The following is an 18385-nucleotide window of genomic DNA, read 5'->3' on the forward strand; positions in this document are numbered from 1 at the left end:
GAGGATAATATAGATTATATTGAATGTTATTAAGAGATGTTAAATATTTAACTAACACTGCCAATTTTGTACCACGATCCCATGGAAGATTTTGTTTAACTTGACAATGTTGTGGTTCAACTCGAACTTTGAATGAAACTCCAGTTGATATTGTCATGTTTGTTAAAAATTCCTTAACAGCATATTCAACATCTTGTGGCTTACATGATGAGGGTACACAAATACCCCAGTTTATTATATTATATCGGGGGACACGATGTCCAGGCTGAAAGAAAAAGAAAAGATTTTTTTATTAAAAGGTTGTGTTTTAAATGAACACCCGTTTTATTTTATTGTTATTATTATGCTAAACAAGCTGAATGAATGTGGACAAATCTTCTTAGTTACTTGCACCTAAATAAAGCACCTGGCGTGGTGCAAAATGTAAGCACACACAAAATTCAAAGAAAATAATCCTTTTAAATTAAGGTGAACATTCTTTAATTTTTTTAATCTTTTAATTTTTATAAGCACGTATGTAAAATTAATGAGAAATCTTTTTATTTCCAGCAGATACATTAAAATTTTTTTTAGAACAATGTAAGTATAAGTGGATTTAACTGTATCCTTTTGCAATCACTACTTATGTATAGGTAATTAAACTTCAAGGACTTTTACATGTTTTACAAAAAAAGTTAAATTATATTACAATATTTATTGAGCAGGAAGTGTTTAAAAACTTGTAATGTATAACATAAGATGCATTTTTTTTCATTTCATCCAGAGATAAGTCAAGAAAATAGTAGAATTAACTCGGGTTTAAATTTAACCCAGTACGGAAAAACTTTAGAGGTAAAATTTTATCACTGCATAACTATTTTTATCGGTAGATATATAAAATGAATGCTATGACGATGTTAGTGAGTTTCAGTTTCAGTTTCATTTATAAATAATGTACATCAATTATTTTCAAATTTGTCTCTGGCTCCTTTTCCTAAATGTAATAGCAAATTTAACACAAATAAGTATGGCTTTTTCTTCCAAAAAAAAATCTGGCGAAATTTCGGGGACACTTACAACACAAGGTTACGGCAATGTTGTCAAAATTACAAAAAATGTTAAAGAATAATTTTTGGCAAAAAAAAAATGTGCCTACCTATCACGGCCATGATGCACAAACATACAATTACCAATATTTGTAGCTCAAAATCTTTACAGTGAGCCAAAAAGGCTTGTCTTTTTTTGTACAACAGGCACAATTATGATAAGCTCAATAAAAGTTTAACATTCACAATTATAATAAGCTCAATAAAAGTTTAATATGCCGAAAAACCGATTGTGACGCATTCATTGTTGCTTATATCCATATTAGTTTTACTCAGAGATTAGAAATAAATCTCAACCTTTTGAAAGGTTCCTTAATAACTCTTATTTGTCGCCATTTTCACTAAAGGTCATAAAATAACCTTTATTTTTAAAAAAGAAAATTTTCGATCAAGGTCTGAGAGAAACCTTTATTTTGTATTTTTTTATGTTTCGGTGAGATTTATCGCTGAGAGAAAAAAATAAATCTCATCTGCAAATGTATCAATTCCTAGAGACAGGGGAGTGGTGCCATATGAAAGCTTATATTCTCAGCTACCCGATAGTGGTATAATCGGGTTTTGGGATTTTTTTCAAAATTCCGAGAAAATCGCGTTTGAAAGTTGAGGTAAATTCTTTTTTCGAAAAATCCCCGAATCTTTGATTGCTCCTGGAAGCTAAACCGCTTGAGAGCAATTTTTGGGAGTAATGCCAAATGATAGCTTGTGTCATGGGCCTACGCTTTGCACATTGTCAGATTAAAAAAAAATCATCTTCCATGTTAAACCGCCACATCATGCCTATTTTTTCAGAATCGGGCTTAACTTTTTTTTGACCTTTAAGTTCTCCCGGTTTGAGAACGCGTGCACCTACAGGGACGGGAGTGGTACATAAATGTAGGTTAGAGTCCCCGCTACCTTTTGGCAAGATATAGCCGTTTGAAGTTGGGCGGGCGAAAACGCTTCTGGAAGCTGAACGCTTTGACCTAGATATTAGAACATCGGTCTCCGGAAATATTCGAAATTGCATTGGTTGTGCTTGTCGTCCCAGCGACTCAAATCACAGTGGAACACACATTTTCGTCTTTAGATTTTACTTTAAACAAAAAGAGTTATAATTTTGGGTCTAAAGAACTTTGAAAGTCTATTTAGTTCATACATAAACTTAGAAAAAACATCCTTTTCATATTTATTTTTGCAATATAAACATTTTCATTTGAATTGACCATTTTTGATTTATTTTCAGCGAAAACGGTTGAAGGTTGACCTTTTCCATTTATTTTTTTGTAAAAATGTCAATCGATAACCTTTATTTTTGATTTTTAAAAATAAATCTCAACCTTTAACCTTTATTTTTCATTTTTAAAAATAAATCTCAAACCTTAACCGAAACGTATTTCAAGCAATATGGTAACTCTCAGAGAGAAACCAATTGAAAATAAAGGTTGACTGTTATTTCTGATCTCTGGTTTTACTTTTACTTTAAGGGCACCCGGCACCTATTGTGTTTATTTCGTCGTACAAACAAAATATGCCATTACGTTTCTTTTATTGTTGTTGAACCATAAATTATTCTATATTATGATACATTGATCTTAAGATATAGTAAATTTCTAACAAGTTAACACGATTTTTATAAATAGTTGCATCTTATGTTGTAATATCGTGTAAAACCCACAATTAATCAATAAATTTTTACAAATCTTTTCTTTTAATTGATATCGTGACATTCTTCTCATCATTTTTTGTAAATTTACAAGTCAAATATAAATATAAATAAATCATTGTAAATCTTTGGTATTTAATTTATGTGTGTTTACATTTGCATTTTACAATCTTGAAGAAGAGGTATTCTTAAGGTGATTTATAACTAAATAACTTCTCATTTAATATCAGTTCTAAGTAGATGCTAATTTATGTAAAAAAAAAGTTCTTAACTACATTGCTGGATTTGAATTATTAGAGGAACTAGGCGTTTTGTATAATGAAAGGGCCCTAACTGTTTCCAAAGAATTAAAAGGAATTAAAACTTCCCTTGTTTTGATTAGGGCTAAAAGTGGAACAAAGATCTAGTAAAATACTAGTTGTATTTTATTAGCTGTGTGAAGGTTTCTCGGTCTTGTAATTTTGATTAACCTACTTCCCTAATATTCTGAGTTCTTGATCAGTTAAAAACAAATTATGTATATTTTTTGTGACTTAAACTCTTAATAATGTTTCAAAAGTTTAAAAAGCTATTTTTCAAAAATTGGAGCCCTATTTACTACCTTACTTCATTCCGGCCCTGTTAAGATGTCTTCTAACAACATCTAATAAAAATCAGCTTAAAATAAACAATGGCAGATTCTATATTTACATCTGTGTCCACTAACCTACATTCACACTATTTGGAATGCAAAATTAAGTCAATGAGAACAAATAATAAAGTTTATTATTTTTTGCTATTTATTGCCTTGGGTCAAAAAGCTAACAAAGTTCATTGCTCCAAAAACATATAATTACGTAGGCTTACGAAAATAAAGATTAATCTTTTCATAAAAAAAGAATGAAATTTATTTATAGCCAAAATAATGTATACCAAGATCAAGGGTGTATCGATCACGTAATACTGACTGACGTGCATTTATATAGTCTTAACTGGATACTTACATCATTGAATTCGTTTCGAAATGGACTGTGAGACTGAATGAGCTCGAAGAATTCCTTAAGTTTCTTCGATTTATGAGACCAAACAGGTTGTGCGTACGCCAGGCAATACTGTCCCTGAAATTCATCTGATCCCGATGGAGTTTTGACGTTTAAACACTGGTCAAAATCACCATATTGATTGATGTTGCCATTAAGAATTCCAGACGTTAGTTTTCCTGTAGCATCGTGCACTATGGGAGAGTTAAAAATAAAACAAAAATTAAATTAATTTTGTAAAATGATTGCAATTATTTTTGATTAAATAATATAACAGTCTATCTAAACTTTTTGTATTGTTATTTTGTAGGTGATGGGTATGGTAATGATGATTAAACCTGAAGTCACGATTAACAAGTTGTATCTACATCTTTTTTTTAGGTAATTTTTCCATATTATTTAAGTTTTTTTATTCTGAAAGGTTCTGAAAGGTACAAAACTTGAATAATATGGAAAAATTACTTCATAAAAAAGTCGGATTTCTTAAGAAAAAAAAATTTATCTCGGTTATTTATGAAATATTCCCAACAATGTTATACCATTTTGAAAAGAGAATTGAACACACCAACTTTTAAGGCAACTTGCCGAAACATCGTAGTGCATTTTTTTTTACACTACGGCTCATTGAATTAGAGTCATGTAAATTTTTTTAGTACTAAGTTGGGTAAAAAAGTAATATTTTCTTCAAAACTGATGCAGCTGAGTTAAAATTTTTGAATGCATTTGATAGCAGGGTTATTCAAGGTTTCGTAACAAAAGAAAAAAATGAGAAAAATTAAGATTTGTAGTCACGGCACATGAAAAAGCGTCACAGGGTGACCATTTTTTCGACTTTTTTTCAAATGCCCATAACTCCCAAAATATATGGCTGCGATTTTTTTTATTATTTTTCTGATAACTGTCACCACCTACCCTATCTACCGTTTTCGTTTCGACGGTAAATTTTGGGACACCCTGTATGAGTTAACAGATGAAAAAACAGGTATAACTTTTTTCAGAGACGTAGGATTGCCTTGATTTAAGATTTTTTGGAGCAATAAAAAACACTTTGACCTTGAAAATAGCGCTTTGCGGATATGTGATTGGCTTTTTGGGACCAATTGCAGATTTAACTGCCTCTTTGAAAAAAACACAATTTACCAAAATTTTTTTTATGAAAACTCTTTATTCTTGCTTTCTATCCCAAATTCAATGTTTTGCCAAAATTTCATTAAGGTGACCCATCATTTTTGTTTTCACTCAAAAAAACACCCTTTTAACCATGATATTTTTATAGACACTTTAGATTCTTGTTTATAATCTTAAAAGTAACATGATTGCCGAATTTCAATAGGGCACCACTAATATTACTCTAGTATTACATACATTTGCAAATATACCCATATTTTCTCTACACCTAAAAAAACACCCTTTCACATGAAAAAAATTTATAGATTTCTTTTATTCGTAATTCCCATGGGAAAGATAACATATTTAATGAATTTCGTAAGGGTACCATTTATACCATTGATTTTATCGGACTTATCGCGAATTTTTCCCTATTTCCCAAAAAAAACACCCTTTAACCTAAAACATTTGTATAGACTGTTTGGGTTCTTGGTTTCTGTTATAAATGAAACATTTTTAACAATTTTCATTGGTGTAACAATTTTTTCCTAGTTTTTGTGGTACTAATTCCGAATTTCATCATTTCTTAAAAAAAACACCCTTTCACTCAAGATAATTTTGTACACTTTGTAGATTCTTAATTCTTATACCAACCAAAACATTTACACCAAGTTTTAAAAATTAATAAAATTTAAGTCACCTGTTATGATACCTTCCTCAAACACAACTTAACCCATCAAAAAAACACCCTTTCACCAAAAATAATCTTAAGAACTTTATGAATCCTTTGTCCCTGCTTTATCTAAAACCTTCATCCCGAATTTTATCAGTGTAGCATGGTTTTCACATGGGTTTCCGTTATATTTTACCTGTTGAAGCCAAAAAACAAGCACCCTTATTTTTAATCGGCAATAACTTTTCTTAGAGCAATCTTATTGGCTTTATTCTCATGTCATTAGATTCAGCATCAAAAATACCTTAAAAACATGAGTCATATGATGATATTCGACAAAATTTTTTTTCAGTATCTATATTTTTGACATTCACCCCCTCCCTCTTGTCCGCGAAAAAACACCCTTCCACCCAACTTTTTTTATAGACTTTTTTTATCCTTAGTTCTTATCCAAAAAGCAAACTTTTTGCCAAGTTTCATGAGTAACAATTTTTTTTTATTTCTTGATTTTATGTACTATTTTACCTGTACTATTGATACACATTTGAGGGTCAAGGTCCAGGAGAGAAGCATTGGCGGTTCGAAACACTCCAAATCAATTCAATTCTACTGATTATCGCATTAAACTGAGGCAAAGCCACATGAGTCTAATTTGTGTTTTGTGTTGATCACTTTTCGACAGCTTTGTCTGTTTAAATAACTTATGACGCGGTCAGGATTTGCTAATGGGCATTCGGGTACATATTTTTTTTTATCTTCATGACAAAAAAAAGACTGCATACAATTTTGTTTAAAAATCGTCACTTGGGTTAATCTCACAGTTTGTCCTTTATTTTTTACATTATGCATTGGCTTTTAAAACCAAAATGGTCTGAATGGTTTTACATGCTTAATCTATTTTATTATTTGGGCCATGATATTTCATTATTAAGTCAGTCATAGAACTTATGCAATTTTTCGTAGATTTTATTTAAACGGTCACTGTGGCGTATGTGTAACATTATTTTTTTTTCTATTGAAAACTTCTTCCTTTAGAAACTCTAGGTAATTGATTCAGTGCTTTGGACCGCTAGCAAGTAATTGAATATAACAGTTTAGCTAATTTTGAACAATAACTTTCTATTTTTAGTGAACAGTGTTCATGGATTAATAAAAGAAAAAAAAAATTATTGATGTACTTCAGAATGAGTAAGACTTTGAAATCACACAAACTATTTTGTGTGATCTTGAAAATTCGTTCCATCGTTTACAGATTAGTGTTACCTATATTTTATGCTTTAACTCCTATATTAACAACTTATAAGATAAAAGCCGTGTTCTGTTGGTCTCACTGTTTGCAGGTTAGTAATCATTTCTTACTGTCAACCACCATGAACAATTACTTTTTTTTATTTGATTAGCAATATTGATTATTTAATGTATAAAATGCAAAATAACTAAATCTTTTTCTAAAACCAAAAGACTATCAAACAAAGAAGATATTTTCAAAACAGTTAATAAATGAAGTCGTGAATTTTAAATAAATTAATTTTAATTTCAAAGACCATTACATTGTCCTATTTGCTTCAAGTCAGCCTTTGGTTTTTTTTACTACTACCTGTTTACCAATTAATTTTCCGACCAATTTGCCATACGTCCGATTAAATAATTTACTCTAACTAAAGTTACACCTCGAACTTTGTTATAAAGCAGAACAAGTCTAGTCACCATTGTGCTAGAATTTCCAATTAAATTCTATCCTTGATAGTGATACTATAATGCACTGAAAGCAATGTTATTTTTTGTTGCCTTCTCTATGTTCCAAAAGTCCGCCCAGCTAGCGCAGACATTCAAAGAAACTTAACGAAAATATTACTTGTTGAAATTAGTAAGACAAAGCAAAACAAAAAAATTACAAAAAAAACCTAAACAAACTTCAAACTATGCTCGAAGTAGGTAAAGTTCGGCAGATGTCCTTGAAGCTGCAGCTACTGCTTCTACTGCTTCTACCTCTAAGTTGCTGGCACACACAGAACTTTTATGACGCATTATTAGTTGGTAACCACAACAAATGCATTCTGCATTCAAAGTTGTGTTTGTTTGGGACATTGGCGACATTAGTTTGAGTTTCCAAGATGCAAACGTTAAGACCCATGAATGATGGCGCGCAGGGTAGAGTAACCGCGGGAGAACCGAAATCATGCCAAAGTCATTATCGCTTCGTTCTGCTAGTAAATATCGAGTCAAGTTAGTATACTCGGACTGTGTTACAGTACAAAATGAACATTAGAGCCGGTTTCTGGTGATGCTATTGTCGTTGACCGCCAAAGGCCAGACCTCAGATTGCAAGGTTCAACACATTGCGGATTGCATGCGAAGCGTGATACTTGTTGTTATTTTTCAGATGTTGATGCTGTGTAGGTATTTGTAGTTTTTGAGATTGCGGTGCACTTGAGAATGAGCGGCTGGTGGCGCACGCCAATATTGTGCAATGTGACTTTTTTGTGGTTCACGTTCACTAATAAAAGCGTTTAGAGTGTGAAAAATTGTTGATGTTGGTCAAGACGGTTTTTATTTTGTTTTGGTTTATTGATGACATAAGGAATGTTTCTAGTTAAAAGATATTCTATACGCAAGAAAGTTCGACGAACTTATTTTGCGGTTTTGCAAATGTACTTTCATCTTCTTTTGCTCAGAAAGATATTGATTTCAGAAGAGAACTAACTGCAGGGTTAAAAAAATGTGTGGTTAAGAAAACCAGCCTAAGTGTCTATCAACTGATGAATTTCTAAACTTTATTAAGAGGGAATCATATTATGTTAATAGATAGATTTATTAATAAAAAGTAAATATTATGAAAATTTGTGGTGTGACAACAAAAAAAGTGAGTAGGTAATTGCAGCGTGTGAAATAAAACCTGACGCACTTCAACAATCGTTATGAGATGGGGAAAATATTTGTTAACAATATTAAGTTATCGGACAAAATATTATAGAGAATATAAATTTTTTCTCTTTAAACATTTTGTAGCATCTGTTTCAAGTTTATAAAACAATGTATATTATAAAAACATATCATACAAATACAAAAGGGATTATATTTATCTGCATTTTTGAGAATCGTTTAATTTTAATCAAAATTGTGAAAAAGTAGTCGGTATCTCAAAATTAAACTAGATATAAAATGCACACCAAGTTTATTTATTATGCTCAAATATGACCAAAGAGATTTTTACACAATTTTGACTCAAATAAAAAGTTTTTGTAAAATGTGAAGCAAAGCAACCATTGAATTAAATAAAAAATGCACGGCTGGCACAAACATGCTCTTAAATTGTAGTTTCTTAAATTTAAAACTTATTTGTATAAAAAATATCAGTGTTTTTATTTTATTTAAATATTTATTAATTTATTCAAAGGAAAAAAGGACGCAACTTGATTCCTTTAATTAAATTGGGACTTAAGAATAAAAATCGAAATCGGTCCAGATGTTTTTAAAACAATTCGTAAAAGATAAGAAAAATTAACATTCTAAAAGTTTTCAAGGAAAGCATTGTTTTTAAAAATTCTAGAATAAACAGTATTGACAGTGAACGCACATTTTTATACAAAATTGAAAAAAATTGCTCAAAAATATCTCGAATCAATTATTCTGATGTATAGGTACTGAGATTCTAACCGTGAAAATTTAATAACTTTGAAAATAGTGCTTAAATATTTGAAATTTGAGGTTATTGATTTTTCCTTTAATGTTTATATAGTTTAAAAATACATCTTTTGTTACATTGGCACACCCGTTACAAAAATATGTCACATCCGTAACATTTTTGAATTGCTATGAAAATGAACTATACATTTTTTACTAACTTCATTGAAAAACATGCTTACTGGAAACGTAATTAAATCTCCCATAATGTTTCATTCAAAAATCTACAATATAGCCTCTTAAAGTCATCAAAGAAGGCTAAATCGATTTTCTAACGTCACACCCGTTACATCTTATCTTAAGAGTTCGAGACGTTGAAAGATAGGTTACAAAAATGTTATTTTAAACATCTTTTAACAACTAAATAAATTAGGTGTTAAAGCTATTAAGTACTTTATAAAGTGAATAGTACACAACCCAGGAACAAAAAATAATGTCACTGTGTCACACCCGTTACATTGTGATAGACTCATTTTATAGCAAAAAGTTAAGACATAAATATATTAGTCAATGCGGGTGTACGAAATTCAGTATTTTTAAAAACTTGGGTCAGCGTTTTGAGTTATTTCGAAAAAAAATCTGCCTGTCAAATTTTTATTTTTGTCGTTTTTAGTCATTTTTTTTTTTATAAATGTCATCAGAATTTTTGAAATAACTTAATACTTAAATACCTTGTTAATAAATAAGTACTTTAGGTACCTATGGAATTTTGAAAAATAGTGTTTTAAATTCAAGATTTATCTACTTTAAAATTATAAAAACATCTCTTAAAAATAGTTTTGACTTCGAAACGAAGTAGATATGCCCTTTAAAACCTTGAGTGACAGAGAATTTTTGAGAAAAAAAAAATAAAAATGAAAATCCTTTGTTGATTTTTGAAGTTGATGTAGACATTAAATTTTTTAATTTTTTCTTCAAAAAAATTGATATGTCATAGAAATTAGTTAGTATTTACCGAAACATTAAAACAAATTTTTGAAAAAAATTCATTGGTTCGAATTAAAAAACAGTTTTTTTTTCAACAAAAAATATGTTTTGTTCAAAATAAGTTCACTTTTAAAATTAAATATGAGAATAACCACCTTTTCCAATTTAGTATGTAGCACTCAATAAATTTTAGTCCTAAGAAATTTCAATAAATATTAGCTGCCCCCGACTAACAAATTTGCTTCTATAAAGCTTTACAGGTGTTAATGTAGCTCCTATAAAGCTTTATAGAAGGGATAATGTTTGTTGGGCCCTCATCATCAAAACATCATAACCGCGAAATTTGAAGACATATAGACAGTATTTCGTTGTCTCATTGTAATGTAATATGGGATTAAAATCTTGATCTCGATTTTTTTTCGAAATCCCAAAAATCTTCCTATAATATGTTCGAAATACATATTTAATAAAAAATTAACTTTTTTTTTAATCTTTTATTTTTTTGTTGCTGCAAAAAAAAAATACCTTAATTTAAATGTAAACTACCAATTAAACTATTTTCACACTATTAATCAAAAGATATTCAATTACTAAAATATTTCGCACGTATCCATCAGTTTTTTTTTAGGAATGAAATATAAAAAAAATAACTTTAAACCGCATTTGCGTTACTCAACTTTACCTGAGCCAAGCCACGCTTTGTCCTTGAAATCGATAAAGGTAAGTTTAAGCAATTAGACCATCAGTCTATCAAAGCAATAGACACGTATGCAAATCTTCAACAAAAATGAAATAAAAACAATCATGACGACTGAATAAACCGATAAAGGAATGGTGTAATTGAAGACTGTGACTATGATCAATTAATATGCTACTTGTGTAGGCACAATACCATAACGTTGTATGGTGATTGTGTTAGGTAACTATTTTGGTTGTTCATATACTCAAATATACTTACTTTTCATTGCCCAAAGATCAAAATTTTGAAGTCCTTCTAGAAATGCTCGAGTGTGTCTTCGACAAGTTGTCGAAGCTGTTGGACTAATTGATGCATCAAAAGGACGAGACAATCCCATAAATCTGTCACTGATTGCTCTTAGGTACTCTACAAATTAAATAAATAAAAATAAACAAATAGAATTAAAAATTAATAATTACAAAATTAGTATAAGAATATTATTGTTTGTGATGCGTTATGGCAAGTTTGACGTAATTGTTGCTTTATTTTGGATGTTATTTCATTCATGATAGAAGCGGCACACGCATTTTAGATTTTTTTTATGACAGCTAAAATGAGGAAGACGCTACTAAGCCCAGTACAAAGCGCTAAAATTTTAGTTTTTTTTTGAAATTCCAATCACGTACTAAGTCCAGATGAACGGATTCGGGTAAAGATTCCCAATTCGGTAGACTCGCCCATAAATTATAAAAAAAAAATTATAAACAAAAATAAATTATTTTGCATAAAACATTTTGTGTAGCTGATTTTGAATTTTTGTTTTAAGACTTGTGACTCGAGGGGTTCGTTTTTTGTTTTGTTCATGCACACATGTATCCGGGCAGAATAAATTTATTCTAGTGTGGATTATATAGATGCGGTAGATTGTAGCTACTTTATTACGCATGCCAAAGTCACATCGAAAAAAAAAATTACTCGTGAAATTAAGTTTGGAATTTAATATTGTAGATTGAAATGACGCTTACCTACAATCTTATTTAACTTATAATAAAAGTAGGGTTACGAATTACTTTGCTACGAATTCTACTTTGCTACGTGACGTAAATACAAATATTTACTGTATAACATTTTTAGCACATTTATCAATTTAATTTTGGGCTATTATTTTGTGGTGAGTCCTGTTCTACATTCGGGTGGACAGTAGGATTTTATTTAAAAATATTTTGAAATGTATAGACAAGAGTGCTTGCAGTTAGTTCCAGGTGAAAATTTTAACACCTGTTATTGGAAAGTGTTGCCCGTACACTCTTCAAGTATTTTTGAGAAACAATTATAGGGAAAGAGGTTTGACTGGCTTGATGAACCTTTTCCGTTAATTCAATTCAATCGCTCCACTTATAAAATTAATTTTAATAATTTTTTTATTATTTTTGTTACTTTTTTTTTCTTTTCCTTTAAACTTTGGACCAATATCCAAATAAGGTGTAATCAAGTAGATTTGTGTAAAACAGTCAAGATCACCGGTGCTCAATTAAAATTAGTTTAAGCAACTCCTCAATCCCAAATACCAAATAATCTTTTTAATACAAACATTTTTAAACTTTTTTCAAAACCATCAAAATAGAGGAAAATTAGGTCAAGTTCATCAAAATTCTGATCAATACATAGTAACAGTAAAGTGGAGATTGCTTATTTTCTAAAATTACTTTTATTCTGTCTAAAAACGTTATAGAATAAATAATATCGTTATATAATAAGTTAAACATATGTATCGGGAGGAATTGGTTTAAGACAGGCATGTCAAACTCAATGATTACAAAGGGCCAAAACAGCGAGATACAAATTTTGGTGGGCCGCACAACATATAAAGCTACAATTTTTATAATAACGAAGAAAAAATTATAAAAATTATAAAAATTGAGGTCACTTGAACTTTAAAATTGTCTTAATGGCTGAAATAACTGCTCGCATCGACAGGTACCTACTTTGAAATTTGCAAACGATTTTATATGGCAGTTTTCAAGTGCACAAAAATACTTATAAAATCGGGCATTTCAACGAATTTGGAACTTACTTCGGAGTCACACTAGAAATCGTTTTCCTCCATTTTTACATGATTCGGCATTAATTCTATGTTTATGAATCGAAGAAAATCAAGAGAACTTGTCTTTCAAGTAATATGCTGCACGCCTTTTTCGTATTCAATTTTAAAGTTTAGATTTTTTGCGCAGTATTTTTGATACGGCCGACTGATGATGCCAATTTAACTAAGTTTGATATATTGCAAGTAGGAAAGTGCGTCAAATCCTGGTTTATTTTCTGATGTTACAAAAGAGCTAGGTTGCATTTGAATGTTGCATACGTTCACATATTCGTTATATTATGAATTTTCCTCGCAGTTTTAAGTTTAACCTACATCTAGGTAGGTATCATGAATTATAAACTCTGCAACCATTTTAGATAGCAAAACATGCTGGTTTAAAGAATTTTATCATTAAAAACCAAAACAAATTCCCAAGCCCCAGAATCGTTGGTAGGTTAACTCAGAATCACATAACTTACCCTGATTTAAACCATGAGATCTTATAAAATTCGTTATTTTGTTTGGTTTTGTCCCATATTTATTTGTTGATTAGGAAAAAAATGATTCATGTGTGTCGAAAGCTGTCAACATAAAATCTAAATTATAATATAAAACTCAAAATTAATAAAAATGTGGACAGGGCCGCAAAGTTATTCGTTGTGGGCCGGTTTAAGAGATTAGGCCTCTCTAGGTGCAGAAGAAAGGTGTGTTGCTTAGGATTTTATTCTAAATTGAAAGAAGAAAAAACTTCTTCAGTCTATTATATTAGCCCTTTTTTTCCAGCACCTAAAGTGGCCAAACCTCTTGAGTGAACCATATGTTATGTATGGAATTTTCTTCTTGATTTACAGATGTTTGAAAATTTTCTAAATTCATCTTTCCGCTAAAATTCACTTTTGGGTTTTTTACATTAAATAAATAAACGCAGACACATTCACACTCTTCTATTTTTGAAACAGTTTTTGTTTTGCTCACTTTTTACATGGTTTGCGAATTGCAAATCAATATAATGTTTGCTTAGTAGTTAAAAAACCTAATTGCACCAAGGATTTGTGAGTAAAGTGCATCATAAAATCAATTGCTTTATTATTTTTTAACTAAAGCTTCATGACACAGATTTATAGTAGTTTAGGTAGGCTACAAGTATCTATATATAATAAATTTATCTTGCACTATCTCATTCCAATAAAATAATATCATTATATGCTTTATTCCCTAAGCTGGCAATTATTGTATAATAGTACCTTTTAAAAGCAACTAACATAAATGACAATACAATAGATAAGTTTAAATTAATTTCATGTTCAAATATTTTACTGCAATTATATTATTTGTTTGCAAGTTACTGAACCATGTCTAAATGAACAAGAAGCCCACATCGAGTTTTAGCTAAGGCACATACAATCATTAAAAGTAATTTTGTTTTTCTTTTCTGATTTTACACCACAGCAAATACGTGAATTCCGTTTAACATCAATAAAAACAATCATACAAGTCTCGATGAATCTTAGAGAATCTCACAGCGGGGCATAGACAAAAGCTATAACTTTACAGATAAGCATAACATTTAGTTCGTTTTTCGCAAACGGCTAGAGTAGTGGAGTTACCCTGGCTGGCTTTAGATTGAAATTAATTTGCGTGAACATTTTCTGCTCACGACTCCACCTTGTTATCAGATGATGATTGGAATGTTTTTATGGCAATTTTGTTATACAAAATTTTTTAGCCCTGATCTAAATTAATGTTGACTGACACTCATATAATCAGTATCTTTATCTTTAAACTATTGTCATTCAAAATTAGATAAACCTACATATATTTAAGCATTTATTTGAAAAAAGCTAAAGCAAGATCACTAATGCAGGTAAGACAAAAAAAAAAACCTCAGCTGTCATTCATGTGTCACGCACTTTTTTTTAGAAACTTTTATTACATGACAATTGCACTGCTGTCAAAAGCGATTTGTATCGAAGAATGCAATGATGCGTCAACAAGTCTGATTTAGGGCCGGTTGTGATGGGCATGTTAATTATACAAGTTACAAGACAACCTGAAGTGTTGTCTTATTTTTCCGGGTAGACAGTTTCACTTTTGTTTTCAGCAAGACCCAAGACGACCGACAGGGCAGCTTTGAAGTTTTTTATCGGTCAATGATGATAGCAATGAATGAATTGCTGGAATCAATTTAATTCGTTTTAAATTGTATGGTAAAAATGATGTGTCATCGATATTTTACAAGAGTTAAATACAAATTTTTAAATGAGGTGAATGAACGATCAAATAAAGCATCATTATATGCAAAATAACGGACAGCAGCGGTTCAACAAGTTGGTAAACATTTATCTTCAAATGACAAATATGAATAAATTTGAATATTTTACTTACATATATTTTTGTTCATTAATAAAAAAAGATAAATAAAGGTATGCCTACGTTAGAGAGTAGGTTCATTAATAAAATGAGTTAAAAAAGATTTTAGTTTTCAATAAGTTCCTAGTTTAGGACTTTATTTCATTTTAATGACTTTCTTTAAGACTTATTTAAGTTTGTGTTTTTGGTTCGATGATGATTTCATCCTTAAAAAGTGTTCCAATAAATATTTGTTTCCGAATATGGAGTTGTAACGAGCAACATGAGCAGAATATTAAACACAGTGGACACAAAGTTACGTCCTATACTTCTTGTGACCTCTATAATAATCTTAAATATTTATCTAATATACATACTATGAAAGACTTCAATGATGCTATCAAAATTGTAACGTGTCTTCGGTAAACAAAGCTTTGAAATTTACTTGCAACCATCAATACAGGAAACACTTGAATTTCTAGTTAAGTTGTATATTTTCTTTGCTGGGTACTTTTCTATAGGTAAAAAACTTCTGTAAGAGTTGTCCATTTTTCAAACCTTTTTCTTCTGTTTTCTTTTAACATGATAAAGGATCCTTTTGTTTTTGAACTTCAAACTCAGAATAAAGTCCAGAACTTGGTCAACTTTGGCTATTGAAAAATTGGCTCTTAGAAAAAAAAAAGGTCATGTGTTCAATTCACACGTGGTAGAAGTGAAACCTTAAAAAATCATTTTTCTTGAAAATAAAAATAGAAAAAATCTTCCTATTTTTATTCTATCACCTTCAAATCCATGTTTTTGATATGACAACCCATATAAATTTCATATCATCTGAAAGCTTTTTGTCTTAGCTCAAAATATATATATCGATTAGACCTATGAGACATCTACAAAAAGAGCTAGAATTTTTTAAACTCGATGAAATTTCATAAAAAAAAGCAAAACAAAATTTATTTTTATGTTCTCATGCTATTAAATCAATTTTTTTGTTTGACAACCTATGAAAAAATTTATACCATGTAAAAGCTTATTGTTTCACCTTGTATAATGATGTATAAATCTTTTTTCAAAGATGTCTACAAGAGAAGTTAGAGTTTTTTAAAGTCAACCATGTCGAATTTCCAGACTGAGATTACGGTACTTCCTACACTAGTAGCTGGTCATCGCCAACAGATCTCCACAGGTGTTTTGAGGTATGTTTCAATTTTTTCAATTTAAGATTATGTAACTTGTAGAGCACGTACCGTTATGTGTGATATATCAAATAAAAGGTTATGTTATCAGCATGCTTATTAAAGTTAAATCAAATTTGTAAGTGCACTAGATCAAAAGATATAACGTGTGTTGGAAAAGAACATCTTTTTACCGTTATCTCCGAATTTTGAATATAAAATTAATTGAAATTTTGTACAATTATAATTTATTGAATTACCTATCTGTAGTACAAATTTCATTCATCTATCTATTAAAACAAAAAAGTTATAACAAGTTGAAGTCGTGTCGCGTTTTCGTTTCATCTTGTTTCAAATCACTACGATACTAAAGAAGTTTTCACTTCAAAAAACCTTTTTCAATTGAAATGCAATCTTTTTTGAAAGAATTTTTTTATGAAAACTTATACTTAAGTCTTAATTACAATGGCTCAAAAAGTGAAAATTTTCATACGCATTTTTGTATAATTTTCGGGCTGAAAAATTAAAACAAATGATTCAAATCAGAAAGCTTACTTTTTGGTATAAAAAAAAAACAAATTTGTTTACTCTTTTTTACAAACAAACTGCGCTAACTATAAAAAAAATATTTTCGCTCTTGTACCTTTGCAAAAAGTGGCCGATGTAGTTAAGGCTTTACTGTCAAAGTTTTGTAAAGAAAAAAATGTTACGTATACACCACAGGGACGTTTTACTTAGCTTAATAATTACGCTTTTTCAAGGAAATGAAAAGAATTATTCTTTTAATTTTGTTGAAAAATAATGAAACCGATTATTACTAATTTATTTCATTATATTTTACGGATTTATTGTCCAAAAAACCTTAAGTTTTTTAAAGTTTTTAAAAAATTCTGAAAGTTTTTGTTTTTGTTGTTTTTGTGTATCTCCTTTACAAAAGTTTCAAGTGATTACTTTACAATTCTTAATGTTCTCGAAAACAGCTGTAACGGTTTTGATTGCAAAATATTTTTTACCAAGAGTAACGTGCGCCTTAAATTTTAAAGAAAAATATGGATTTTTAAACCTTCATCTGCAAGTGTACGTCTTAACGTTTCTTTAAATGAGAGTTTTTTTTTGACCTACAACTACCACGTAAATTATAATCTTCTACAAAAATTTAACAACAAACTTACAACGAAACTACAACACCTCAACTTCCAACTTAAATACATTTTACTTACTGCAAACGTGTTGTTATTAAGTTTGTAGCATTATTATTTATCCATTATGACGATTTAGTAACCTATGCTTACCTCTGAAAAGACAATTAAAGATAATTTTTTTAAGCAAAAATAAAAGAGGTGTACATTTATCCAATTATTAAATTTTCGTCTAGAGTGACAATATTGTTCCTTAATACAAAAGACTGTAATTGTTTCAACACCTGTCATTAAACTTTGGTGAATGTGACACCTTGTTCAACCATAATAATAATTTAAATATGGCCAATAACATTGGCCAACTTAAAGTTTTAAATATTTTTTTTATTTTTGTTGTTGACAAGAAAAAACATTAAACGCCATCATAGCATAAAAATGAATTTCACAATGCCTCTTCCTATATTCTGAATTAGGCTTTGAAATGTTAAAGTTGCCGACATGACACCAAAGTAGGTAATGACAAAATGCAAAAAGAACCTCATTATGCTGACAACAGACAAAACTTGCCTGTCAAAATGTGACATACTTAAAATTTTCAAGTAAATGCGGAAGATAACTGAACCTGGTCAATTTATTTATTTAATATTCACTAAACAAATATAATTTAAATTTGTTTGTATGGATCAAATTGAAATTCAGGTTGTGTTGTTATTCTACTTGTATATTATTTCCAAAAGGTTTTTGCAAACTTTAATTTTTGTTCTTACATACAAAATTAATCAACCTACACGTTTGAAAATGTACTAATTTATTAAGTAAATATTTT

The 18385-nt window shown here is 29.7% G+C and overlaps 1 protein-coding gene across 1 annotated transcript in view; it reads right to left on the reverse strand.

The window, feature by feature from the left end:
* LOC129910311 (nose resistant to fluoxetine protein 6) overlaps positions 1 to 18385 on the reverse strand; it is a 30767-nt gene that overhangs the window by 2143 nt on the left and 10239 nt on the right. The window contains exons 2-4 of the mRNA XM_055987644.1: positions 11096 to 11242; positions 3711 to 3940; positions 57 to 265 (exon numbers count right to left, since the gene is read on the reverse strand). Of these exons, the coding sequence (XP_055843619.1) occupies positions 57 to 265; positions 3711 to 3940; positions 11096 to 11242 (586 nt within the window). The remainder of the gene's footprint in view (positions 1 to 56; positions 266 to 3710; positions 3941 to 11095; positions 11243 to 18385) is intronic.

This window comes from Episyrphus balteatus, chromosome 2 (assembly GCF_945859705.1).
Source record: "Episyrphus balteatus chromosome 2, idEpiBalt1.1, whole genome shotgun sequence".
Taxonomy (NCBI): Eukaryota; Metazoa; Arthropoda; class Insecta; order Diptera; family Syrphidae; genus Episyrphus; species Episyrphus balteatus.